The sequence below is a fragment of the Neophocaena asiaeorientalis genome, unplaced genomic scaffold (assembly GCF_003031525.2).
Source record: "Neophocaena asiaeorientalis asiaeorientalis breed wild unplaced genomic scaffold, Neophocaena_asiaeorientalis_V1.1 scaffold275, whole genome shotgun sequence".
In the NCBI taxonomy this organism is placed as follows: domain Eukaryota; kingdom Metazoa; phylum Chordata; class Mammalia; order Artiodactyla; family Phocoenidae; genus Neophocaena; species Neophocaena asiaeorientalis.
Genome location: NW_020173679.1, coordinates 8683616 through 8711468, shown reverse-complemented (window position 1 = coordinate 8711468; position 27853 = coordinate 8683616). Strand labels below are relative to the sequence as shown.

Sequence of the window (27853 nt, the reverse complement as noted above, 5' to 3'; positions counted from 1 at the left end):
GTCCAGACTTGGAGTTAAGAAGTTGCCAGGCTGAGTTTGACGGTGACCCAAGGACATACAAGCAGAGAAGCAGCTCGGATAGAGAAGCTCAGAAATCTGGGCTGGAGATGATCATAAAAGAGGCCAAAAACCGTATCGCAGCATATAATGCTATTTCTAGAAAAATCAAAGATACACAAAATGATACCACGGATACACTGGGGGTTAAGGCTATTCGGATCTTGTTTTTCCCCTAAACTGGGCGATGAATACAGAGCTGTGAGATGTCATATGTAATTTATATACTTTTTTACACAGCGTATCACAAAGTAAACTTGACTAAAAAAAGGGAAAAAGGCCAGGCGCAGGGTCTCACAACGCTCAACGAAGACCCCGTTTCTGTACCTCCCTCATCAGGGACCAGGCAGCCTTGGCTGGTTCTCGCTTCACTATGGGCGTGCGGGATCCGGGTCCACACCCCCGCCGCGCACCGCCCCGGGCCCGCGCCGCCTAGTGACGTCACGGCCCGGCCCCCGCACGTGACAGCGGCGCGCCGGGCTCCCGCTGGCCGTTGGGCTCCCGCTGACTGCCGGGCTCGCGCCGCAGAGGCAGGTGAGGCGCCTGTGGCCACGCGGCAGAGGGCGCGGGCCGAGGGAGCCAGTCGTGGGGGCGCGCGCGCATGGAGGCGGTGCCGGCGGCCGCCTGAGGACAACCGGGAGAGCGGAGAGGCCACCTCGTGCATCCGTCAAGCCGCCTCGAGCCCGCGGCACCCGGCGGCTGCGGGCCGCGGAGCCGGCGCGGCCATGGCGACGGGCAGTCAGCAGAAGGAGAACACGTTGCTACACCTCTTCGCCGGCGGGTGAGTGTCCCGGCCCGACTCCGCGCCCCCGCCCCGCGCCCTCGGTGCGCTGGGGCCGGTTACCGGCCCTCCCGAGGCTGAAGCTCCGCCTGCCGAAAGAGGAAGTCCCTGCGTGGGGGTGGTGGGGAGCCCCGGGGGGAGCAGGGCCTGTCCCACCTCCTGGCCGCATCCCCAGAGGGTGATTTTACGCCGCGTGCGCCGCGCCCACGCCCACCCCCATCCCCATCCCCAACCCCCTCCACCTCCCCACGGCACCACCAGCTTTTTCTCCTTTTAAACAGTTAGTGGCTGGTCTGACGAGTGTCAGTCGGGGGCGGTCCTGCCTGGCCACGCTGCACTTAACGACCCTCTGCCTAGATTCTCCTCCTGGGCCTTTTTCCGAAGGCTCTGGGCGGTCTTGGGGATGCTTAGTTTGGCCCGGGAGTCCCTCAGGGTAGCGCAGGGGCGAGTTCAGATGGTCGAGAGGGCTGCCGGTATTGGGCATCAGCAGGGGCCTGGAAAGTGCTAGTGAACCGTGATGCAGCGGTCAACAACCTGTGGGAGAGCTGATGGGGGACCTCGGGACTAAGTGGAGTCGGGAAGGTGTGCTGAAATGCTTCTCACCTGCTGGTTGAAGCGTCCAACGTCAGAAACAACATTAAATCTAAGACGTGCTCTGTTTTGAAAGTATCATTAGCTTAATCGTCATGGCACCTTGAATTTTTTCAGTGGAGGCAACGTATTTTTAGGGAGGTGGGGTGGTAGGGGGTTAGGAAGGGAGCTGGTGTTTTTGTTTCTTTCAGAAAATAAAAGTAAAAATGTTTTGTATTAGTAATTTGTTTTCTTTTAATACAACCTTTGGGTCCTTTTGGAGTCTTGTAGATGTTTGGAGTCTTATTTGAGGACCTCACAGGCCTGGCACAGTCATTTTTAAGTGTAGGACATTCTGCATAAAGTAGAATTTATCCTGGATTATTATCTTGATTTGTGTATTTTAGTTGCAGCTTAGTGTTTTAGTTACTACCCAGATATGTTCCTTATTACAAACAAGTAATGGTTGAGAATTTATTTGCAAAAATGACCATGATGAAAGTGTTCCTGAGCGCTCTGTACTTTTTATCGTAGTGGATTACCCAGTTACGTTGTTTCTCCGGTCAGAAAATTGGTGGTTCTTCATACACAGGAACGATTTCTCATTCAGCTCTTCCCTATCAATCCCCCTCCTTTTGCTTCATCTCCCCCTTGATATTTACTTTGAGAGTAACACAAGGTTTGGGGAGGGATTCCTAAATTAAGACAGTACATTAATTTGTCATTGTGGGGAATTTTAAACAAGTTGACCATGTTATTTAAGTCATTTCTCAAGCTAAGAAGGATAGCTAATCATTTTCTTTTTAATGATTTTATACTCAGTGATTTTGATTTACAGTTTTTAAGTGAGGTGGTCTTTTAAAAAATTCTTGTATTCCGAACTGGGAGAGTTACTTGCTCTGGAGCAGCCTCTGTGAGGCTTGCTTGGTAATTGATTCCCCTGTCGACATGAATCTCCCTACACGCCCTTCACAGTGCCCTCTGGGTGCTGATTCTCCTCCCGGAGCCCCAGCCTCTTACCTTGTGATGGAGGAAAACTGCAGGAGCCAGCACAGCTCTGGACTGATTAAAACTTGGAGTTTATTAGAGGGGTGCCTGGGGCTATTGTATTTAATAGGGTTCCTTTCCTTCATTAGCAGTTCGGGATTCCTTGCAGATATGCAAGAAAGAAAATAAATCTTCGAAAAGGATGCTTTCAGAGTAACTAATTGGATTTCGACTCATTCCCACTAGCCTAAAATATACTACTTCCATTTCTTTTAGGGAAGATCATTAAAGGAGCTAGGTATCAAATGGGTGTGTCATGCAGTGAAAATCAGTGGCGCAGTGGTCCCCCCCTGTGTGGTAGAGGGCTGTGTTGCTTTGCTCCAAGTAACTAGTTTCCACTGTTAAGCTGGCCTCTTTCCAAAGAACTGAGTACTTTCTTTGAAAAGGAGTCAGAGCCCCTGCTTTTTAAGGGGGGGCTCTGTGACATTTCTCCTGATTATTGAATAGCCGTTGGAAACTAACATCAAACAAGTTTAATGCTATAGCTAACTAATGATACTGAGTAAATATTTTTATCAGGTATAACAGGCTTATGAATAGTTGAAAATTAATTTTAGATCCTGGAAAGTAAAAACACCCAAAATAACTCACTGTCTTTTAAATTTCTTAAAAAAATTTTAAGCAGTTTTGTGTGTTCTTTGCAAGGCAAAAATACTCATAAGTTAACCTGTAATAGTTATCTTTTTAATATAGTGGTGCCCTTTAAGAAAGAAGAGAACTGGAGGAGAAACACCCACAAACCAACACCTAGAAATAAGCACTTAAGAATCAGGTCTGTGTGTGTATATGTGCGCCAAATGTAATTTCATAGTTAATTTTAAAATAGGCTCCCGGGCTTCCTTGGTGGCGCAGTGGTTGAGAGTCCGCCTGCCGATGCAGGGGACACGGGTTCGTGTCCCGGTCCGGGAAGATCCCACATGCCGCGGAGCGGCTGGGCCCGTGAGCCATGGCCGCTGAGCCTGCGCGTCCGGAGCCTGTGCTCCGCAACGGGAGAGGCCACAACAGTGAGAGGCCCGCGTACCACAAAAAATAAAAAATAAAATAGGCTCCCATTCTTTATACATTGCTTCCTCCTTAGAAATATGTTGGGTTTTGATGGCAGCATGGTAGTGAATTCTCTGAATGTACTCCTAATCAGTCGTTACTGTTCTGTGGTTGCAGTGAAGAAGGTAAACACAGTTTCCAAGCCCAGTGACAGGAATTCAGGGAGGCTCTTATAGTGATTTATGACAGGGCTACCTAATTTATTCTGATTACATAATTTCTTTCTGATCTTTCATTGCTAATTTTTTGCCTTTATAAACTGGACATCCTTATGTGTACCTGTGTAGTTGTCTGATTATTTCCTTAGGTTAAACCATTAGAAGTACAATTTTTTAGTCAAAACACATTTTTAAGGCTTTTGCTAGCTACCAGCATCTTCATAAGCCATCTCTTAGGGTGGTTTGCTTCTATGTGAGGGAACCTCATTCATTTGATGTCGATTTTTAGTATTTTTAGGGATTCTGCTGTTTTCTCCTTTCTCTCCTCCTATCCCAAAATCTGGGTAGTATTGTCAAAACAAAAAACCTAAACAAATATTTTTGTAAACCTATCATTCCTTTTCTACTGTTTAAACCAGACCATTAAGAGAAACACTGAAATCCTCCGAAAGTGGCCCTTCTGTGTCTAGGCCTTATGTCTGTTGAGAAAAATCTCTTCTTAAACTTTCCCTATCAAATGACTTGGGAATTCTGGTTGTGCGTGTAGTGTTAGTGGCGTCCTTCGCCTGCTGAACAAGCACCCAGCGTGGCAGGGTGGCGATTCAGGAGAGTACTCGGCACCTGAAATAGCTGTGCTAAGCTGCCCTTAGATTAGAGGTTGATGGCCTCGATAATATGCATTAAGTCTTATTTTTATGGCATGGTTTTGTCATTAAATGTACTTACATAGCCTTTAAAATGTATTTTAATGGGGATACGGTATGTCTTTAAGGTTTTTAAAATATGTAACCTAAGATAATGTTCATAATTCAGTATTTCCCCCCATTACGGACAGCTGTCACCTGGTATACTCCTATACTGTCCATGTCCCTGCCGATTTAATCTGTATCAGCTAATGGTTAGCTTTGAAGTGTTAGACACGTTAATATATCTGCTAAGGAACGATGTAGAGAAGATGCAAGATTTATTTGCAATGATGAAAGAAGTTTTGATATAGTGTACCCATTTATCTTATATAAGGCTTATATAAATGTATTAAGGCTATAAATTAACTTTGATTTCATCCAGTGTATTTCATATATGTGACATTTTAAAAAAATTTTATTGTGTTTGGATGAAAGATTCCTGCTAGAATTTAAGCTTCATGAGGGTAGCACCCGTGTCTGTTTTCTTCACTGGTCCATCCTAAGTACACTGCCCACCCCATATGTTAGAGATACTTCACTGATACTTGTTTAATGAGTAACTAATTGATGTGGCCTGTTAAATTGTCCCAAATAAAGAAAAGCAGTACTTTATTTGTGAATTATGAACATGGTTCTGTAGTAAGATTTGCTGAAACTGAATTGGCATAAGGTAATATTATTTTGGATTTGTGTGTTTGTGAAAGATAATGATTCTCTTCAGATTCAGCAGGTACTGTAGAGGTGTTTTTAAATAAATTTTTTTATTTTATTTAGTTAGTTTTGACTGTGTTGGCTCTTCGTTACTGCACGAGGGCTTTCTCTAGTTGCGGAGAGTGGGGGCTACGCTTCGTTGCAGTGTGCGGGCTTCTCATTGTGGTGGCTTCTCTTGTTGCGGAGCACGGGCTCTAGGCGCGCGGGCTCGGTGGTTATGGCATGCAGGCTCAGTAGTTGTGGCCCATGGGCTTAGTTGCTCCATGGCATGTGAGATCTTCCCGGACCAGGGCTCGAACCCATGTCCCCTGCATTGGCAGGCGGATTCTTAACCACTGCGCCACCAGGGAAGCCTACAGAGTTTTTTTATTCGGGTGCTGTTTCAGATTTTTTTTTTCTAAATGAGGTAGAATATAGAAAATGGCATCTAAAGGATAGTTACCTGCATCAAAAAATACGTGTTTTGCTTTTACTGAGTGAATACAGAATTTGCATAATCACAATCTTCTAAGCCCTATGCTAGGTATTCAAATAAAACATTCCAGACAATTGTGTATAAAGAGGCACTCTTTTTTTTCAAGTAGTGACAGTAGAGGTAGCAGATGAAAGGAGGAAATGACCAAAAGCTCCAAAGATTGGGATCACAGGGTGTCTGGCCCTATTATTAGTTAGTAGAATCCATATTGTAGTTAATGTATAAGCTGTGAGTCTGGAAACCAGTTTACTTCAGTTGGGTAGCAATTATAATAAAGAGCATCTTGGTCTTGGCTTTAGTGTCTAAAATGAGTGAGTGTATAGAAAACAGCTTCTTGTTGAAAACATCTAGGTTTTAAAATCCTCCTTGTTGCTTGAAACTCAGAGTTAAAAGGTAAAAATTTGTGTACATAATTTAAAAATTTTGTCTCTGATCACATAAAGATTGTAGATTAATGTAGTGTACGTACTGTAGTAGTGATAGTCCAGTTCTGCTCTGCTGTAAAGTGGAGGGGAGGAGCCTAATCCACAGGTGGAAGAAACAAGCAAGCCCTATGTGGGTAAAGGTAAACAGTTAAATGCATCTTTATGTAATAAACACAAGACTTCAGTTCTGGGCAGGAAGAATGAGAGAAGGTAGAGAATGAGGGGAAGGGGAAGGAACAAGTAGTAAAAGATGAAAAAGGTGCAGAAAAATACAGGTAATGGGTTTTTTTTTTAAGAAAATTAGGCAAATAGGTTTCAGAGAACAACTACCTCTTGTGGCTGCTTTGAGACATGTGTAATTTAACTGCTGAACAAGCAGCAGCGTGGCAGGATGGTGATTCAGGAGAGTACTTAGCATATTTTAGTGGTCCAGGATATGGGTATCCAATCAGAATTAGTCAGTTTCCTGACTGTGTGATGCCAGGACCGCGTCACCATGAAACTCAATGTCGAATGTGACTTTTCCTGCCTTCTGAGCATTGGCTTACCAGGACCCTCAGCTGAACCTACTCTAAGACTTAGAAGGAGGTGGCAGAATTTGCCTGACTGCCATTGACCGCTGCACCCCAGGCTGTATATGCAGAGCAGAAAGCTTATGGTTGTCAGCATTGTGGCATTTGGAGTGTTGAGAGAGGCTTTTTCCCGTCACTCTCCCCTTCCCTGTCACCAGCCCCTACTGGTCTGTAGATTGAGGGAGGTTGTGAGGCTGAGAGATGGGCACCTTGCTCTGTGTCCAGAGGCTTCCTGGAGGTGGGAGGCTGCTGCATTACCGGCCCATGCCAGCAGCATGAGAAGGGGCAGTGTGGTGTGCTTGGGAAGGACGTAGGGCTGACTTCCTACCCAGTGCCAGTCTTGTTGCTTCATGGTGGGTGTGGAAGGACACTAGTGGACTCCATTGGCTTGGTGTCAAGGAGCATGGGGACCAGAGGAAGGAAGGACACCTAGTGCTGCCTGCAAGGTTCCCAGGCCAAGTTAGGCCAAAAGGAGGTTGAGGGCTGGACTGCTGGTGGGCCGAATACAGGGGTTCTCAGCGTCGGGGCTCTTGGGGAGATTGAGCGCCACCCCAGGGAGGCCTGCACACCATTTACACTGACTCATAACGTTCTCTGAGGCCACCAATATACGTAACACATGGCCAGGTGGACCCACAGCTAGACCTGGACCATTTACATAAGACTGCTTCTCTCCCAGTCCTCGTGCCCAGAGAGCCCTAAAAGGAAGGGAAGAAAAAAAAGACGGAAGAGCAGACCAAGTCCCCTCAGTGTGTTCACGAGACTGAATTTGAGCAGCTGCAAGGGTTATAGGAGAGGCAGGGGTCGGTGGAGCACAGCTGCAAGGGTTAGGAGAGGCAGGGTTCGGGGGAGCACAGCTGCAAGGGTTAGGAGAGGCAGGGTTCGGGGGAGCACAGCTGCAAGGGTTAGGAGAGGCAGGGTTCGGGGGAGCACAGCTGCAAGGGTTAGGAGAGGCAGGGTTCGGGGGAGCACAGCTGCAAGGGTTAGGAGAGGCAGGGTTCGGGGGAGCACAGCTGCAAGGGTTAGGAGAGGCAGGGTTCGGGGGAGCACAGCTGCAAGGGTTAGGAGAGGCAGGGTTCGGGGGAGCACAGCTGCAAGGGTTAGGAGAGGCAGGGTTCGGGGGAGCACAGCTGCAAGGGTTAGGAGAGGCAGGGTTCGGGGGAGCACAGCTGCAAGGGTTAGGAGAGGCAGGGTTCGGGGGAGCACAGCTGCAAGGGTTAGGAGAGGCAGGGTTCGGGGGAGCACAGCTGCAAGGGTTAGGAGAGGCAGGGTTCGGGGGAGCACAGCTGCAAGGGTTAGGAGAGGCAGGGTTCGGGGGAGCACAGCTGCAAGGGTTAGGAGAGGCAGGGTTCGGGGGAGCACAGCTGCAAGGGTTAGGAGAGGCAGGGTTCGGGGGAGCACAGCTGCAAGGGTTAGGAGAGGCAGGGTTCGGGGGAGCACAGCTGCAAGGGTTAGGAGAGGCAGGGTTCGGGGGAGCACAGCTGCAAGGGTTAGGAGAGGCAGGGTTCGGGGGAGCACAGCTGCAAGGGTTAGGAGAGGCAGGGTTCGGGGGAGCACAGCTGCAAGGGTTAGGAGAGGCAGGGTTCGGGGGAGCACAGCTGCAAGGGTTAGGAGAGGCAGGGTTCGGGGGAGCACAGCTGCAAGGGTTAGGAGAGGCAGGGTTCGGGGGAGCACAGCTGCAAGGGTTAGGAGAGGCAGGGTTCGGGGGAGCACAGCTGCAAGGGTTAGGAGAGGCAGGGTTCGGGGGAGCACAGCTGCAAGGGTTAGGAGAGGCAGGGTTCGGGGGAGCACAGCTGCAAGGGTTAGGAGAGGCAGGGTTCGGGGGAGCACAGCTGCAAGGGTTAGGAGAGGCAGGGTTCGGGGGAGCACAGCTGCAAGGGTTAGGAGAGGCAGGGTTCGGGGGAGCACAGCTGCAAGGGTTAGGAGAGGCAGGGTTCGGGGGAGCACAGCTGCAAGGGTTAGGAGAGGCAGGGTTCGGGGGAGCACAGCTGCAAGGGTTAGGAGAGGCAGGGTTCGGGGGAGCACAGCTGCAAGGGTTAGGAGAGGCAGGGTTCGGGGGAGCACAGCTGCAAGGGTTAGGAGAGGCAGGGTTCGGGGGAGCACAGCTGCAAGGGTTAGGAGAGGCAGGGTTCGGGGGAGCACAGCTGCAAGGGTTAGGAGAGGCAGGATTCGGTGGAGCACAGCTGAAAAGCAGTGCCAGGGAGGACTGGCCAACAGAGCGGAGGTCTACACCGTCTCTGAATGGCGATTCCTGAAAAGCTCCGTTAATGCCTTCTGCAGAGTCATGGTGGATGGGGCTTCATCCTAGCTAGTTGACCGGGTGAGGGGCCGGGCTAATATTGAAGGTCTTTGCATTGAAGAATTGAGAATTGACAGGATGGTTTTTTCCTACAAAGAATATAATTTGTTGTACTCTGAAGTGCTTTGGACTCAACTTGACTAAATATCTCCAGAAAATTTGGAAAGCCAATCTAGAGAAGGCAGTGTTCTGATTCATATGATGTTATCTCCTCAGACTGATGAATGTCCAGTACATGTGGTTCGTGAAGAAAGAAAAAGCAGTTGAACTGAAAGAGTAACGTTTAAAATTCTGCTGTGAAATGTCTTAAATTTCAGGAAGAATCTTCTTTGGACAATTTAGTTTAATGTCAGAACTTGTCTTGTAATTAAGAGTATTTTCGTGAATTTGTATCCAACACAGCTTAATGATTTAAAATATCCTTTGGGGGGACTTCCCTGGCAGTCCAGTGGTTTAGACTCCGCACTCCCACTGCAGGGGGCATGGGTTTGATCCCTGGTCAGGGAACTAAGATCCCGCATGCCAACCTGCATGCCAAGCTGTGCAGCCAAGAAAAAAAACAAAAGTCCTTTGGGTATTTTTCATCTAAGATTTTTTTTCCTGGTAGATGAGGAAGGGCTTAGCTACTGAGTTTACAGCTGGCAGTGCTTTCCCAGTTTTTATTTGTTCCCCGCGATGCTGCGAGGCTGCCTCATCCCTCTTGTGGGAGAGGCACCTGGAGAGCCTCAGCTTGCCCTGAAGGAGGCCAGGACCTTTTCACCACCCCACCCCTGCCCTGGGCACGGTGTGTAATGTGTAGAATGGTGGCTGTGGAGTGAGTGTGGCCCACCATCCCCAGGAGGTGCCCGGCTCGCTATCGCTGGGCGTTCGCTTTGTTAGCAGGCACCGTCCAGCAGGCCATCCTCTGATCGGTGGCATTGGTGTGGATGGCAGTTGGCCGAGGTAAGGAGCACTGCTGACCTGGGGACAAACCAAAGGTGGTTGACCCGTGTCATATTGGAACTTTTTGACTTTCTGATGAAAGAATTTACCCAAAGCTCTGTTTATTTTTTTATTTTTATTTTTTTTCAGCGACATGAAGTCAGGTTATTGACTTCAGATATTTCTTTATCTTACTCAGGAGTTTGTAAGTTTTCCATTGTTTAAAATGTTATACTGTTTTTCAAGCACATGGCTCTTTTTAAAAAATATTTATTTATTTATTTGGTTGCACTTGGGTGTTAGTTGTGGCAGATGGGCTCTTTAGTTGCAGCACGTGGGCTTCTTAGTTGTGGCACGCAAACTCTTAGTTGTGGCATGCATGTGGGATCTAGTTCCCTGGCCAGGGATCGAACCCAGGCCCCCTGCATCGGGAGTGCAGAATCTTAACCACTAGAGAAGTCCCGAACCTGTGCATTTTAATGCCAGGGATACGAAGATGAATACAACGCAGGTCCTGATCTTCAGTGCTTTCCAAAGAGTAGAACCTGTGTCGCTGGTGGTATGGGGGTGGCTTTAGATGGTACAGGACATTGTTACCTAGAACCAGACCATCAGACGTGCAGTTTCGTGGATATTATTATTTAAGAAAAGATGAAAGTAGGTATTCTAGGATAAATAGGTGAAAATATTTAAATTTTAAGTTCAGGTAATATTTAAATATGAACAAATTGTAAAGGGTAGTTTGGGGAACGCTGACCCACAGAGACAGTGCATCTCATGACATCTCAGAGGATGAATTGATTAGTTCTGACTGAGGGAAACACAAGGACTTAATGATTAAAAAGTAAGCTTTAGTTTGATTTTCAACGGAGTCCAGATTAATCAGATTTTAATGAAAATCTGGGTTGTAATAAATACTGATTTTCAAGATAGTAGCATTACCTGAATAACTATTTTGTTTCACTGTGAAAAGATGCATTCTCTAGAATATTCATTGCAACATGAGAGTGAAATTGGAAATGACATGAACGTCTAACAGTAGGAAATAGGTTAAAATATTTTACACTGATAGAGAGGAATAGTATGCAACCATTACAAATGGTGGCGTAGGTGTCTATTGACGTGGAAAGACAGTCACGATATCTAGATAAGAAGAAAAAAATGTGAGATTGAAAAACCACTAATGAAAAGCCCTAAAGGATGTACTAACGTGTTAACTAACAGTGGTTATCTTTTTAAGCTGCTGGGATTTCAACTAATTTTTTTTTAAACTCTTGGTGTGCTCTAATTATGAGATGAACATAGGTACCTTTTTTTTTTTTTTAACAGAGAAAAGTTCAGTTTCCCATTTCATCTGTGTACAGAACAGTATAGCTTTTCTGATGCTGTTGTGATTTCTTCTCTTACAGGTGTGGAGGCACGGTTGGTGCTATTTTCACTTGTCCACTAGAAGTCATTAAGACGAGGTTGCAGTCTTCAAGATTAGCTCTTCGGACAGTCTATTATCCTCAGGTTCATCTGGGGACCATCAGCGGAGCTGGGATGGTGAGACCGACGTCAATGACGCCTGGACTCTTACAGGTTCTGAAGTAAGTTCAGTGGCGGTTCCAACTCCTACCCCCAGTCCCCCGCCCCCACTGTCAATGCAGTTTATGAGGCCCATCAGATGGAATGTTCTGCTTGTACAGGCTTTGTCCAAATTTAAGAATTAGGTTTCTGTACCAATACCTCTGAACTTTGACCTTGCTGTCTTGGCCTGAGGGCTCCCTGTGTGCACGTGATCAACGTCCAAGGACAGTTAAAGTAAACCTAACAAAGCAAACCCGACATCCGACATCCGTGTTTAAACTGTTGCATCAGAGTGTTGCGCTTGCCCCGCATCTTCTGAGGGCTAGCGAGAAGCTCTGAGGTGGCAGTGAAATTAAAGTTTTTAAATTACACAAGAGGAGGGTTGTGAATATTTTAAGAGGAAGTAATATGGAAATAAAATGGTACAATTTTTTACTTTTTATTTGGAAATAATTTTATAGAAAAGTTGAAGTATATATTTAGTAAAATGGTCTTTAAAATTTTTGTTTCATACCTAGGCTATCTGCCTAATTTATTATTTTTACTGCATTAAAATATCTCATTTGTTTACAAAGTAGCTAAATATTCTTAGGTCAAATTTGGCTTATCAGTCTCTATGTGTAAGGCAAAATCAGTAATTCAGAAGCGTGCTTGGCAATGTCTGCGTTTTAGCTTGGGGTCTTGTGCTTTAAAAGAGATGTTCAGTGAACGATAGTTGACTTTGACTACGCTGACATTCAGAACTCTAGCACTGACCATTGAGAGAGCATGGGCGCAAGAGAGACACAGCTGTGTATGAGTGTGCGTGTTTAATTGGGAAGTGTTAGAAAAAGACGCAGTACAATGGAAGTGCTCTGTCGTAATAACCACAACGCTTCGCACTTTGGGCAGAATTCTGTCACATTTTAGATAAGGCAGAATGGATTGGAAAGCACTTAATTTATTTTTAGGTACGTTTTGTTTGTAAAGCCGACTTCTGAGTCATTCAGGCACCCATGCCAAACACACGTACGAGGGTGCATCCAAGCTCGGGCAAGACTGGGCAGCAGGGCCAGCTGCCGAGGGCAAGGTCCCAAGTGGAAGAATCAGAAACCTAACTCGGGAAAGAGACGGCTGCTACCCAAGACTCGAGGAAAATCTTTTTTTTTTTTTTTTTAATTGAACGCTGAGAAAGGTTGGGGAGGCACAAAAGGCAGAAAGTTAGGGACAGGCGCAGGGAAGGCGGAAGCACAGAGACGGGAGGCACGCTTTGCTCTCAGTAAGGAGAGAGACAAGCCCGTTTCCTCCAAAAACATGGCTCTGAAGACACCCCATCTCAGTTCGCCTTTTTATAAGTGTAGTCACTAGCAGTGTCTCAAATGACGCCTTTCTTCTGAGGAACTTAAAATGCTAGTGAAACAGGTAATTTGCCAACTCTGCTAACATCCAAGGTGAACTTCCTCTTACATGCTTGCCAACAACGCATGACTGGTGGATTCATCTACTTACTGTAACTGGGAAACTCTTGCCCGGAAGTTGAGGGTGTCGCCGGGGCCAAGCCCGTAAGATAAATGGGACTGCTTCTCTAGTTCAAGTATTTCAGGATGCGTGTTCTGCGCCCCCAGTACCTCTGTCTCTCTATCTCCAATAAATCTCTCTCCATGTATGTTTTTCCCCAATTAGGACAATTGTTTACTAAAATGTAAACCAAAGGGGAAGAAGAGCCTCTCCATCTTTTAAAACACATGAACAGTGCCCACACCGCACGCAAGACAACCCATTTTCCTAAGTGGTCTGGTGAGAGACCTTGCCCCCTGCGCCATCCTCAGGAGCAGCGGAGAAACTTCTGCCCAGATGCCTCCAAGGCCCGTGCCCCACCCCCCAGTAAAAGCCAAAGCTACTTCCGGGGCCTGCCGGTCTCAGCACCCCTGTCACCCACCCCTCCCATTACTTCCCTGACTTCACCTCCTCGTATTTCCCCTCCCGAACCCTTTTGGCTACATCAGCCTCCTCCTGTCCCTTTAAAAGACTGGGAACTCTGGAACATTCCACATCAGGGCCTTTCTATTGGACATTATCTGCATGGCTGGCCCTCAGTTGTCACCTTTGCGGGAAGGCCTTGCAGTGACCATGCTGTTGAAAACTGAGCCCTTCCATCACGCCCTGTGCCTCCTTCCTGCTTTATTTCTATCCACAGCACTCACCTCTATCCAACACACAGTGTAGTTTACTTATTTATATTGTTTCTTTTCTTTCCCTGCCCCCACCAGAACGGAAGTACCTCAGAGGCAGGGACTTCGGTTTGTTTTGACCACCGAGGTACCCCCAAGCACTGAGAATGCCGCCTGTCACACAGCAAGAATTCAGGACAAATAGAACATGGCACACCAGTAAGATACTGAATATAAAGAGCTTAACACACAGTCTTCCCCCCACTGTGTAAATAATAAATATTAGCTGCTATCATAATACATACATACATAAGAATTATAACTGAGTTTCTTGGTAGCCAAGGCAAAAAGGGGGCTCTCATACTACATAATTCTCATCTGGAGAAAGCACATATGTTATTTCCTGGTAATCAGTTCTGAAAGCAGTCTGTTACCCAGTACTTACATCAGACAGTGTACCAGCATAAGAAGCATATCTTTTAGGATGCTTTAATGGAAGGTGACTACTTTTCACTTTACCACCACCCTCCTGGCTCATCTGGATCATTGGACTGCTTTCTGATTCTTCCACTTATCACCCCTAGGCTAGTGCAGAGCCAGCTCTTTATCCAGGAAATAGTAAACGAGGACAGAGATCCAGGCCTTTTCTCTATGCCACAAAGCCCATCAAGGTTGTCTGTTCACAGTGTTAGAAGCCATTGGGTTTATCAGATGATTATTCATTTACAACTAAGCTGCTTATTATCAGTCTTACTCTTCCAAGAAGTACTGCATTTATGTTTTTTTTTTTTACTTCTTTTTATTTATTTATTTAATTTATTTTTATTTTTGGCTGCGTTGGGTCTTGGTTGCCGCATGCAGGCTTTCTCCCGTTGCGGCGAGCGGGGGCTACTCTTCGTTGTGGTGTGCGGGCTTCCCTTGTTGCGGAGCACGGGCTCTAGGCACATGGGCTTCAGTAGTTGTGGCACGCGGGCTCAGTAGTTGTAGCTCACGGGCTCTAGAGTGCAGGCTCAGTAGTTGTGGCACACGAGCTTAATTGCTCTGCAGCATGTGGGATCTTCCCGGACCAGGGCTCAAATCCGTGTCCCCTGCATTGGCAGGCGGATTCTTAACCACTACGCCACCAGGGAAGCCCAAGAAGTACTGCATTTAAAGACTTAGCAGACAACAGAATTTGTGTACAGGAAGTTGATTTTTCAAAGTACAAATCAGTGTTTGCTTGTGTCTCGCGTTAGGTTAACCTATTAGAGAAAAAATATTCTCCAATGGAGCATCAATTACCGTTATATTTTGAATATAGTTACTTAAAAAGAAAAAAGGCAAGATGTTAAAACAATTAGGCTCTCAGTATTAAATTTACCACGGGGTAATTAATACTCCTTTTATTCAGGCATCTGCCTTAAAATGTCTTAGGACTTAGTCTTCTTTTTTTTTTTCCTAATCAGAACTCCTGTTCTTTAAACTACTTCAGGTTACTTTATTTTTGTTTTTTGAAGTACCTCTTTGAAAAGTAATATGTTAGTGAGGTCGTTTCTCTTCTAAACACTGATGGGTTCAGATGAGAGCTTTGTCCTGGATTGGTCAGTGGTATGCATAGTATGATCTAAAATAGTGAAGAGAATGAAACGCTCCAAACAGGACTCTAATTTCTTTCTGCATTTCTTTCCTAAATGAAAGTTTCTATGACTGTGGGAAAATTAGTCTGAGTCCTAACAAGCTGAGGAGTACCATTTATAGTAGGAACTTGATTGTTCCAGAAAAGTTTTGTAAACATCCAGCTAGGTTAGCAGTTTGAATTACGTAACAGATTTGACTTTTTTCCCACTGTTAATGTGCGTAACTATGGAGACAGCCTTTCTGCAGTTCTTAAAAGGCCTGAGTCACTTGAGGACATGCGTTCCCTACTGCATTATAGATGAGCGGCTCCCAGCTCCCTGGAGCCAGAGATTCCCTTAATTGTGTGTAGGTGACCCCTGGGCGGCTGCATGGTGAACATTCGTGGGGACCAAAGATGGAGTCTGAACTTTAAAAAATGTTGAATGTATTGACCGTTTGAAATCTTTTACATGCTATACTATAAGGTGTAGGTCACTTCAGGGTGTTATTTGAGAGAATTTTTGGTTGAGAGAGCCTGGCTTTTTAAAAGCCCAATCCTGTTTTGAGAAAGAGTAACAGTAAAGTATTTAAAGTTGAAAACACTAAACTCTGATGCCTGTATTAAGGACCAAATGGCTTGGTTTTGGCCAGTGTGAAAATGCACTGAAACTCCGTGTTCTTCATTTGGAGTGTTAGGTTTACAGAAACCCACGAATTATCTTTACCCCAACCCTTGTTTCGTGGCTTTGTGGGCTACAAACATGAGTTCAGTATTTTTATAACCTATGACGTATAGCTTTTTTTTAAGAACTTTTTTTTAAAATTATTTCTAACTTACAGAAAAGTTACAGGAACAGTGCAAATAACTTGCTTATATACTCTACCTCAGGTCACTTGTCTTTAACATTTTGCCACATTTGCTTATTTGTTTTTGCTCTATATACATACAGTTTTTTTTTTCTGAACCATTTGAAAATAGGTTACATTGCATTATGTCCCTTTACCCTTAATTCTTTAGCATTTATTTCCTACAAAAAGGATATTCTCTTAAAACCACAGTACAGTTTTCAAATTCAGGAAATTTAATATTGATGTACTGCTTTTTAACTAATCTACAGTCTATATTCCAGTTTTATCATTAATCTATTGTTAAGCGATTGATTTAGCACAAGGGCTAAATTTTGTTTTAAAACTCTATTCCTACAAATATGTCTTCTGTTTTCAAGAACTTTTTCAGTGAGGCTTTCTGGGGTTTTTTTGTTTGTTTAACTGCTTTATTAAGATGTAATCTACATGCCATACAATGTGCCCACTTAGAGCACACAGTTCTCCTGTTGTAGTATGTTCAGAGTTTTGTGCACCCATCACAACAATTCTAGAACGTTTTCATCCCCACTATAAGAATCCGCTAACCTGTTTGCAGTCACTCCCCATCCCTAGGACCCCAGCCCTAGACAGCCAACTGCTAATCTTCCTTCTGTCTATATAGATTTGTCTCATGGATATTTCATCTAAATGAAATCATACAGCATATGGCCTTTTGTGTCCAGCTCCTTTCACTTAACCTACTTTTTTTTTTTTTAAGATTTCTTTATTATTTTATTTTATTTTTTTTGGCTGTGTCGGGTCTTAGTTGTGGCACGCCGGATGTTTGTTGTAGTGTGCGGGCTTCTCTCTAGTTGTGGCTTGCGGGTTTTCTCTTGTCTAGTTGTGGCGCGCAGGTTCCATAGCATGTGGGCTCTGTAATTTGTGTCATGCAGGCTCTCTAGTTGAGGCGCGCCAGCTCAGTAGTTGTGGCGCATGGGCTTAGTTGCCCCAGCACCTGAACAGATATTTGGACACTCACATTCATAGTAGCCAAAAGGCAGAAGCAGCCCAAGGGTGAACAACATGTGGGGCATCCATATAATGGACTTATAATTTAGCCTTAAAAAGAAGGAAATTCTGACACATGCTATAACATAGATGAACCTTAATGGCACTGTGCTGAGTGAAAGAAGCCAGTCAGAAAAGGACAAATACTGTAGGATTCTACTCGTATGAGATCCCTAGAGCAGTCAGATTCACAGAGACAGAAAATAGAAGGGTGGTTGCCAGGGCTGGGGTGGGGAGATGGAGAGTTAGTGTTTACTGGGTATGGAATGTTTGAATTTTATTTTATTTATTTTTTTAATACAGCAGGTTCTTATTAGTTATCCATTTTATACATATTAGTGTATACATCTCAATCCCAATCTCCCAATTTATCACACCCTATCTGCTGTTTTGGGATGGAATGTCCTATAAATATCAATTAAATCTATCTGGTCTGTTGTGTCATTGAAAGCTTGTGTTTCCTTATTTATTTTCTGTTTGGGTGATCTGTCCGCTGGTGTAAGTGAGGTGTTAAAGTCCCCCACTATTATTGTGCTACTGTTGATTTCCTCTTTTATAGCTTTTAACAGTTGCTTTATGTATTGAGGTGCTCCTGTGTTGGATGCATATATATTTATAATTGTTATATCTTCTTCTCGGATTGACCCCTTGATTATTATGTAGGGTTCCTTGTCTCTCTTTGTTCATCTCTGTTTGTTCTTTAATTCTTTTAGGTCTTTGTTAAACATTTCTTGCATCTTCTCGATCTTTGCCTCCATTCTTTTTCCGAGGTCCTGGGTCATCTTCACTATCATTATTCTGAATTCTTTTTCTGGAAGGTTGCCTATCTCCACTTCGTTTAGTTGTTTTTCTGGGGTTTTATCTTGTTCCTTCATCTGGTACATAGCATAGCCTCTGCCTTTTCATCTTGTCTGTCTTTCTCTGAATGTGGTTTTTGTTCCACAGGCTGCAGGATTGTAGTTCTTGCTTCTGCTGTCTGCCCTCTGGTGGATGAGGCTATCTCTGGAATCTGTTTGAGAAGATGAAAAAGTTCTGGAGATGGATGCTGGTGATGGTTGTACAGCAGTGTGAATGTACTTATTGCCACTGAACTATACACTTAAAAATGGAAAATGGTAAAAAATTTATGTACCACAGTAAAAAAGTTTTTAAAGAAAAAGCAGGCACAGTATTCTCTTTGAACCTGAGATACTAAGCGTTAGCTTTAAAGAGCAGTCATCGTCCCATGAAAGTTACTGGATTCTTCTGTTCCTCATTTCCCTGTTTAGGGCTCTCCTGTAATAGGCAAAGATCTAGAAGATAGGTTAGAAATAAGGAATAAATCCAAAAGAAATACCATCCGAAGAAATTTCTCAACCTGTTTCTCAATGAATCTTGTCATAACAAGGACATCATTTCCTGTATCAGACCCTTTGCTGCTCTCTGCCTTCCTAGGATGTCGGTGGGTAGTGCAAACCCTGAACACCTTGCTCCTTGCCTGAACAAGGGATATTTTGAAACATGTTTTTTCACTGTAGTAATGAAAGCAGTATTCATCAGTCTTCTGATTTTGTATTGTAATATAATCAGATAAGACCCTGGGGTTTTGTAAACATTCTGTTCTTTACTCAGGGAGCTAATGTGAAGGCTGAGCCCTTATCATTTTGCACAGGCCTTGCCTAAGGTTTTTAAAGATACCTCTTTTCTCGTTATTCAGGTCGATCTTGGAGAAGGAAGGACCAAAGTCACTTTTTAGAGGCTTGGGTCCAAATTTGGTTGGAGTTGCACCATCAAGGTAAGCAAACCTTTCAGCTAGCTCACTGCATACAGTATCTAATACACTGAGTCCTTTCTTACTGGAGGGGCAATACGGCTAGATGTCTAGTTTCTTTTTCTGTGGGGGATTTGCCAAAGTGCGTCTGACATATGGAAGTAGTGATGACTGTTGGCATGTTTTTCAGTGTGTGCGTGAGAAAGAGATTCTTCGTTATTTTATACTTAAGTTGAGAACTATTCTGCTCCCATCACGTGGTGTCTCCTCTGAGTGTTTGCTACTCTAAGTATGGCGTGTGGTCAGCAGCATTGGCATCACCTGGGAGCTTGTTAAAACTACACGATCTCAGACCACACCCCAGACCTACATCAGAATTTGCATTCTGCCAAAACCCACAGGTGATTCATATGCACTTGGAAGCACTGATCTAAAGCAATTTTAAAGGCTTCCAAGCTTACTTTATTTAAAAAATTCTTATTTGTGTTACAAGGTTTAATTCTCTTTAAAGCTTATTTGAATATATCAAGCTGCATTGTCCCAATGCAGTAGCCCCTGGTCATGTGGGGCTACTTAAATCAATTAAAATTAAAAATTCAGTTCCTTGGTCTCACCAGCCACATTTCAAGTTACTTAGCGTTCATATGTAGCTAGTGGCTCCTGCATTGGAGAACATAGGTATAGAACATTTCCATCTCTGCAGAAAGTTCTTTTCGACAGTGCTGATACAGAGGATAGGTGTGTGTGGATATGAAAGTGAATGTCTCTGCGTGTGTGTGTGTGTGCGCGCATAGCAGCAGATCTCTGAAAAGTAGGTAAGAAACTGCTTCTAGAAATTGCCTCCTGGGAGGGGGAGCGCAGTGACAAGGGTCACTTATGTGAATCCACATAGTACTTGAATAGACTTTAAGCAAAATTCATCTTTATAACAAAAATGAGAATTTTGTTTTATACAAAGTTAAGACTAAAAGCTTCTAGAATACTTGCATGTCAGTGCTCCAGTTTATACGCAGATCTCCTGAGGATGTTGTAAAAATGCAGAGGTCCAAGAGGGAGGGGATATAGGTATACATATAGCTGATTTACTTCATTGTACAGCAGAAACTAACACAACATTGTAAAGCAATTATACGCCAATAAAAAAATGCAGATTCTTATTAAATCCTTTTGTTCCTTTGGAATTCTGTAGCTTATGTGTATAATCTATTGAAAATATAGAAAATACTAGTCTGTGAGGTTATATGAGGTATGCATTGTTAAGAGAAGGCAAACATACTGCATATATGTAGTAAATTTTTTAAATGGAGTCAGATCTACTTGTGGACAGTGCTAATTTGGTAACATCTGTCAATCTGATATAGAGTCCTGGCCACCACACCCATTTAGAACAGTTGGGACCTAGAAAAAATGAAAGACTGTTTTATAACACGTTCATGATATGTAGTCAGGATCCTAAGTTGAAAAATACATTCTGTAATTGATCCATGGGCCAACTGAAAAAAAGCATTTTCCCTGACATTGCTGGTGAAGAAGCAGGGAAAATCACAGCCAGGCTCTGCTCTCCAGCCCCAACAGGAGAGGAGACAGAAGCGGGGAAGCAGACAGAGGCAGAGAAGAGAAGACCGGAGAGCCAAGGTGGGGCGCCCGCCACCCCCAGCGGTCCCTTTCTGGGGCTGGGAGCACGTCAGTGGAGGGTGCATTTGATGAAAACACGTGTGCCACCGTACATGTTCCTATGTGATCCTGAGTCATCAGGAAAAAAGTTCACAGTACATCTGACATACTCATTTCGGTGTAAGGCAGGACAAGTGTGGTATGTTTTAGAAATGTGTTATAAGTTTTAACAGTTGTGGTATATGTTGGTGCTTAAAAGGATTGGCATTCATCCAGGATGAAGACTGTAAACGGACTTTGTATGTATATTACCAAAACCTCATTTTCCTCAGTTGTTTTGGGCACTCCCGTCATCATTGAGTACTTTCTGGAGGGCCAATCAGGAGCTTCCTGAAGATGCCTGCAACAGGTTTTGGTTTTTAGCACAGATAAGGTCAAGCCTTCGGTTACATGTTAACTTCTTTCCCATGTTGCTAAATTTTTCAGGGGCTGTGGAAGGACATACATATTACACAGCGCCGAACCAATGTGTTGATAGCATTCTCCCTTTGTTCTAACAGGGCTGTGTACTTTGCGTGCTACTCCAAAGCCAAAGAGCAGTTCAATGGCATTTTCGTGCCTAACAGCAATACCGTGCACATTTTCTCAGCTGGCTCTGCAGGTATGTCACCGCAGTGAGCGGGGATGAGTTGTCCACTTCGCTAAAGCATGTGTGGTACCAAACAGCTTCCTCCAGGAACTAGAAATTAGGTCTCTGCTTCTTTTGCATCTAAAATCATTTTCCTAAAGCTTTATGTTAGAAGTGATAAAACATGAGTGTTTGAGAGCGGTTTGTAACTTGCTTCCGTTTTCTTTTACCCTACAGCTTTTTATTCTCCCTCAAAATTGACATGTTCTCATGCATGCTCCTGGTTAGTGTGATGTATCTTTTAAAGGAATATGAATGTGTTTTCATGCCTTTTTATTACATTATTTTCTAAAGTTCGAGCTGCTTTTTCTGTGGCTCCCGACGGTGTCTAGCCTACCCTGAGTACGGTTGGCACTTCTGTCCTTAACAGCTGGATTCTATGATGAGGGCTCCGGGCTTGTAGCGGGATTCTTGCAGTAGGATCAGTGATAGATTAGGTAGCTTCTGTTCTTTTTTGAGGGAATCATTCCACCTACCATGGAAAATTCACAAAAGGATTTTTTCCCCAGGAAATACTTGGCAAAAACATGGACATGTAGATTGCTGAGAGAAGGCTATGTCTTTTTCGATGTAAATTTTATGTCTATTTAAATAGAAGGGTGTTTTAGAGAATTAAATTGGCATTTTATGAAAACTTTCTACCCTCCAAGTTGTACGTATCAGTCTTGTCCCTGTTACTCCAAATAAAAGTACTGGTAATCCATCTGAATAGTTACGGATAATAATTTCTGGACCCCAAATGGGAAATGACATTAGCAGAGCTGCTTCACAACAAGAAAGGTGTTTTACAGAATACGGAGCTCTGAAAGGAGTGCGTGGGGTTCAGAGGAGGCCAGGCTTCACTGCCAAGGCCGATAGGGAGTTAGCCATACGCGAAAGGCTGTGCCCCAGTTTTGTAACTTTTGCAAAATTAACATAGAGGAACCTTGGTAAATAAAACAGACCTGGAGGGAGATTTTTTTTTTTAAATGAAGTCTTTAATTTGCTGTTTTAAGGAGCTAATGTTGCTGTTAATTGTTTTTTGTTTTGTTTTTTTTTCCTCCTTCCTGGTAACATTCAGTTTTTTGGGTTTTTTTGTAATTCTAGTATAGTTGATTTACAAAGTTTTGTTAGTTTCAGGTGTACAGCAGAGTGATTCCGTTTCTTATGTATATACACACACATATATTCTTTTTCAGTTTACTTTCCATTATGGTTTATTATAAGGTATTGAATATAGTTCCCTGTGCTGTACAGTAGGTCCTTGTTGTTCATCTGTGGCAGGAGATTTTTAAACCACTATCTAGGGTCCTATTATCTAATCAATCTACTTAGGCTGTGGAGGGGATGAGGTATTCCAGAAGACTCACTGCGTGTCAGGTCAATACTGCTTTTTTGGTTGGTCTGGAATGATTAACAATATTAAGATGGAGAAGACTTACTTTAAAAATGGTTACTATAGGCAGATCAGTCTTAAAACTTTGATTTCCTAAAATGGTCAGGTATTAAAATGTTGAAGTTCGGATTCAGGTAAATGGAGATTTAGTTTCTTCTATTTTAAGTTGTATATCAGGTACCCTTTTGGATAAGATCAGCAACTTTTTAAAACAAATTATTTCTGAACCTGAACCTTTCAATTGAGTTTTAAAATAGTTTCATATATGTTTACCAATGGAACCACATTAACAGGAATATCAACAGCACCACCTAGCGGCTGAATGGACTAGACAGGGCTCTAGAAAATTGAGAGATAAATGTTAGGTCCTACATACCAGTAGATGTTACATTTTAGGGGACTATAGCTTCCATCTGTAGTATGGAAATATAACTGCTTCCTACCATCCGTTTTTATTATTAAGCCATTGAAAGCCTGATTTCAAAGTTTATCACATGGAATAGACAGCTTTAATAAGCATTGACTCTGTTCACTGATAACATTTACTATTCTTTTTTTCTTCCAGCTTTTGTCACAAATTCCTTAATGAATCCTATATGGATGGTTAAAACCCGGATGCAGCTAGAACGGAAGTAAGTTGTTAATTGTTCCTTCCTTAATATAAGAATTCTTAGGGCTTTTTTTCTTCCACCAGTTCCAGCTGTGGAGTGAGATTGTCCTTAGCCATCCCCATCCTTGTTTTGTCTGAATATAAGCATATGTAGAAACTCCTTTTGTCTTGAGGTTGATACTGCCAAGCCTTGTGGGGAGACAAAGGCCAACAGAAATAACACACAAGGGGGTGTCGAAGTTCGCTCAGTTGTGGCCCCTGATCTACAGGGTAGTCGGTGGGTCTCTGCTCCTGGATGACCCCACCGCCCCCAAGTTGGAGTGCTGCGGGCTCTCCTCCAGGTGGCCTCTCTTTCAAGTGGGAAGATGCCAGGAAGGGCAGAACAGCAAATGCCCCTGGTCTCAGAAGGGGCATTCTAATCTCCAAGGCCCTCAGATATCCGAGATTCCTGTGCTGAAACTAGCCAGGAATTCTTGGGATTTTTCATGCTGTGGGTTCTCTTGGCAGTCTCTGGTGAAGGCTGCAGGTGCTTTTTAGAACAATATTTTTAAAAGCAGTGAAAACCAATTATTGAAATACAATTATCAGTGGGTTTTTTTTAATTGCAATATAGTAATATAATTCTTTAACACATTAAATAACAAGATCAAAGAGCATCCCCATAACTACCGTAATTTCAAGTTAGTGAAGATGGTAAATGATGCTTTGTGATAGGATTCTAAGAACCCTTCTGTTACTAGGTTGCCTAGAAATGTTGTGTGGGGCGCTGGAAACTTCCAGCTAGTCCAGTCTAACCTTAAGCTACCCAGTAAAGAAAGCAGGGGAGAGAGCGAGCAAGTGCGCCCCCTGGAAGTGGAGCTGGGGCCTTAGCTTGTTTTTTCTCTTCAATGACCCCCATAGCCTCTGAATTGGTCTTTGATTCTGTGTTTCCCCTAATCCATTCTGTCTGAAAGAACCTTCTAAAATGCATCAGGTCTAATCATTTTGAATAGATTGCTTGCTCAGAATCCTTCGATGAATGTCAGTGACTCTCAGGGTCAAATCCTCACTCCTTGGCTTAACATTCAAGGTCCTTTGCGATTTTCTAAAAATGTCATGTGCTCTCATGCTTCCATCTCCCTGAATCTGCCGTCCCCTCACCAGGAATCCCGTTTCCCCTTCTTGTCCCTCAAGAACACCTTGTCCTGCAAGCTGCAGACCAGTGTCCTCTCCTGGAAACCTTTGGCAGTCGCTCCCAGTTCCAGGTGTGCACACAGTGTCCTAATGTCACTTCTGTTTAGCAGCAGATAAATGCATGAGTCAGCTGAGAGCCATCCTTTATACGCATTCTTTTACATCTGGCTGGAAGTGACCCGTGCTTAGGCCATTGGAAAGCCGTGTCTGTGTGGGCTCTGTTAACATAGCCCTCAACTGTGAGTATGTGTTGCGTGCTTCCTGTGCAACTAGTCACAGCAGAAACAGCAGGGAATAAGACATGGGCCTTGCCTTCCAGAAGCTCACAGCTTTACAGCAAATAAAGAGAATTCTAGGCTGGTGGGATAAGAGGCCTGAGGTGCTCCAGGACCCTGGAGGGTCCTTAATGCAGCCTGGGCTGGATGTGCAGCCAGGGAGGGGCTCTTGTGGCATCCACCCTCCCATCTACAGGATAGCCGGTGGGCAGCGGCAGGTGTGAAGGTGCCTCAGGCAGGGAATCTGCTGTGCAGAAAATCTGAAGGCAAGAAAGCATTGTTCATTCCGAGCGGCAGAAAGAAGGGGTGTGTCCTGCGTGCAGATGTGCTGGAGAAGGAGGGAGGTGCAGGGAGATAAGACGGGAGAAGCCAAAAGAGAGGGCCACATCCTTAAAAGCCCTGGGGAGGAATGGGCGTTTGGACTCGGCTTTATTTTGAGGCAGCAGTGGTTCAGGGGGCCTGTCTGTCCTCCGTTAGAGGATATTTGGCAGTGTCTGGAGATGTCTTTATCCGCTTAGGTGGCATCTAGTGGGTGGAGGCCAGGGCTGCTGCTAGATATTCTACAACGCATAGGCCCGCCCCCAGCGGAGAATTACCTGGCCCCAAATACCTATAGTGCCAAGGTCGAGGAGCCCTGCAAGGGGGTGTTAAGCAGGGGAGCGAGGTGCTTGGCGTTTGTGTCGCAAAGGTCACGCCAGGTAGGGGGTGTGGCTGGGGGGCCCAGGACACTGGTCTGCTGCCCCACAGGGGGGCCTCCCACGTGCGCCCAGTGTGAGCACTGTCCAGTCCTGGGATTCTGTTTGTATCCCGGCGGTTTATGAAAACTTCCTGTCGTGGGGTAGGAGCATCCAAGCCAAAGGCTTTTTAGTTATTGTAGAGTCTATTCTGTTTATAATTTTACAAATGTAGAAATGATGGAATCAAAATACACCCTTTGGAGACTAGAACGATAAGAAAGAATACTCACACTCACCACCCTGTCGGAGTGTTGGGGAGTTTTTCCTTCAGTATTTTCTTAAAGCATATGTGTACAGTAATCGCAATTATACTTTACATGTAATTTTGTCCAGCACTTCCCCACATCTGACTGCCTCACAACTGTTTTAATCTAGTATATGTACCACGGTTTACGTATCTGTCCCCATGTGTAGACATTGGGATTGTTTTGATCCTGTTGCAGTCGTATTTTCCTCTGTGATGAACACCTTCCATATAGCTCTTCCCAAAAGTAGATCGAAGACCCTGAGCACGAGTCTGTGACCCAGTACAGGTGCACGTCCCATCCTGTGGGCCTGTCGGGTGTCCCGGCTGATGGGCCTGGCCTCACAGCAGGCCGGGCTCAGCCAACCACAGACCAGGGAAGACTGTGGCACCCACCATGCAATTCCTCTTTAGCTAATCTTTGTGACTCGGTACAGCAGGCGGGCTCCTGAGCGTGTTGTCGTAACGGCCTCTCGTTGGTCCCCTTTGTGCAGAGTGAGAGGCTCCAAGCAGATGAACACGCTCCAGTGTGCTCGCTATGTGTACCAGACGGAAGGCATTCGTGGTTTCTACAGGGGACTAACTGCCTCGTACGCTGGAATTTCAGAAACCATCATCTGTTTTGCTATTTATGAAAATTTAAAGAAGTATCTGAAAGAAGCTCCCTTAGCCTCTTCTACAAATGGGACTGAGAAAAACTCCACAAATTTTTTTGGACTTATGGCAGCTGCTGCTCTTTCCAAGGGGTGTGCTTCCTGTGTCGCTTACCCCCATGGTAGGTTTTGCTTTTCCTTCCGGAGCAGGAAAATAGCCATCAGTTTGTGTCAGTGTATCCAGATCTCCGTAGCTCAGGTGGACGTGCAAGCACCTGCAGGTGACAGGGTAGCTGAGCCCAGCTCGGCTGGCTTCAGCTCACGTATGCAGCTCACGCGGGCAGTGGGAGCTCCGCTTTACTTGGCGCAGCAGATTGTGGCCAAAACTCGGCTGTGTGGAATATGGGCCCTGGGTTGTGGAACTTCTGATGTTTCCAAAGAAGCCAAAAGTCTGGATTTTATTTAAAATTCCTCAATTTAAAAAAATGATGTAGGAGCCAAGCTTTAAAAAAAATTTCAGCTTCCATTTTGAGTGGAGTGCTGAGGAAAACTACTTGGGGTATGTTTACTTTTTAAGGAATTAATAATAGACCTAATGTTCTACTGAACTACTTTTAAAAGGAAGAAAAAAACAGCTTATTTTATTGTGCCATGAAAAACAGGTTTTGTTTTCAAACACCCGCTGCACCGTCAGCTGTGACAAATGCACATGGTCAACTTCTCACAGGTCATTGAGCCCCCGTCATGTGCTGGGGCACCGAGCAGCCCCACGGGCTTGCAGAGAGGGGGTTGGATGCTTCCCGGGTCACGTGCCCTGAAGTCCGCTTGACAGGCAGTCACAGGTGTCATGCTGTGGGTGCCAGGGTGAGGCAGGGCCAGGTGGGCAAGGGTATGAAAAAGGAGGAGGCTGGACGGAGTGGAGAAGGATCCTGGTAGGAGGAGAAAGTTGGGGAGTACATGGAAAGACAGTTTTGTTGGAGATGTCACCATACGTAATACAAATACACCTCCAGGGAAATGACAGTGTTTACTTCATTGAGAGTAGAAAACCGTAAACTATCTTAAAATTGAGTCCCATTCAAACTAAGCTTATTTTTTAAACCCCTAGAAGTTATTTGGTACTTTTGTATGTATACATCAGTCTTGGGACAATTGACCAATTCCCTAATTGACCGATTCCCAGAGTTAGAAAATGTTCTGAAAAGAACTTTTCATTGTCTCTCTGTGACTACCCCAGCCAAATAGAGCGGAGATGGCAAAGAGCCATAGCTGTACATTAACGTTTATAAAGCTGTGTGCTTCGCGTTCTCTGCACATATTGCTTGGAAGTACAGTTCATCTGTAGCCTGAAATGTGTGTTTCTCTCTGCAGAAGTCATAAGGACACGGCTCCGGGAGGAGGGCACCAAGTACAAGTCTTTTGTCCAGACTGCTCGGCTGGTCTTCCGGGAAGAAGGCTACCTGGCCTTTTATAGAGGACTCTTTGCCCAGCTCATCCGGCAGATACCAAATACTGCCATTGTGTTGTCTACCTATGAGTTAATTGTATACCTGTTAGAAGACCATGCTCAGTAACAGACCATAAAATTGTGGTCTAGAAGAATAAAACTGAGAAACTCTAGAGAATTTTTTTTTTTTCCATTGATGTGTAGAATGTTTGAGACGGAAACAGGAAAGGCCGTAGACTATCTGGCTTGTGTCACCTGTTGGACATTTCCTTTTGGATTCATGCTTTCTGGAAGGTTTATTTTCATTAACGTTAACAGTTAATTATAACTTTTGGTTGTTTTTGTTTTGTTTTGTTTTAACTTAAGAGAATTCAGGATAAAGCAGCCAGTAAATTAAATCATGGTATTTAA

The 27853-nt window shown here is 44.5% G+C and overlaps 2 protein-coding genes across 2 annotated transcripts in view; one reads left to right on the top strand and one right to left on the bottom strand.

Moving 5' to 3' along the window:
• Positions 1 to 721, bottom strand: part of LOC112402838 (developmental pluripotency-associated protein 2-like) — a 48569-nt gene extending 47848 nt beyond the window's left edge. Inside the window, 1 exon segment of the mRNA XM_024750014.1 lies at positions 385 to 721. Coding sequence (XP_024605782.1) covers positions 385 to 721 — 337 coding nt within the window.
• On the top strand, positions 538 to 27853 carry SLC25A33 (solute carrier family 25 member 33). The gene is made up of 7 exons (XM_024749778.1): positions 538 to 838; positions 11156 to 11335; positions 18633 to 18710; positions 20861 to 20961; positions 22929 to 22995; positions 25897 to 26177; positions 27367 to 27853. The coding sequence occupies exons 1-7, from the start codon at positions 783 to 785 to the stop codon at positions 27567 to 27569; spliced, it is 966 nt and encodes a 321-aa protein (XP_024605546.1). The 5' UTR covers positions 538 to 782; the 3' UTR covers positions 27570 to 27853.

What these genes read in the sequence shown, in the direction of transcription:
- SLC25A33 (XM_024749778.1), top strand. Translation starts at nt 783, where the DNA reads ATGGCGACGGGCAGTCAGCAGAAGGAGAACACGTTGCTACACCTCTTC. An exon ending in CTACACCTCTTCGCCGGCGG is followed by an intron (nt 839 to 11,155) that starts GTGAGTGTCCCG and finishes CTTCTCTTACAG; the next exon opens with GTGTGGAGGCACGGTTGGTG. An exon ending in GGACTCTTACAGGTTCTGAA is followed by an intron (nt 11,336 to 18,632) that starts GTAAGTTCAGTG and finishes CTCGTTATTCAG; the next exon opens with GTCGATCTTGGAGAAGGAAG.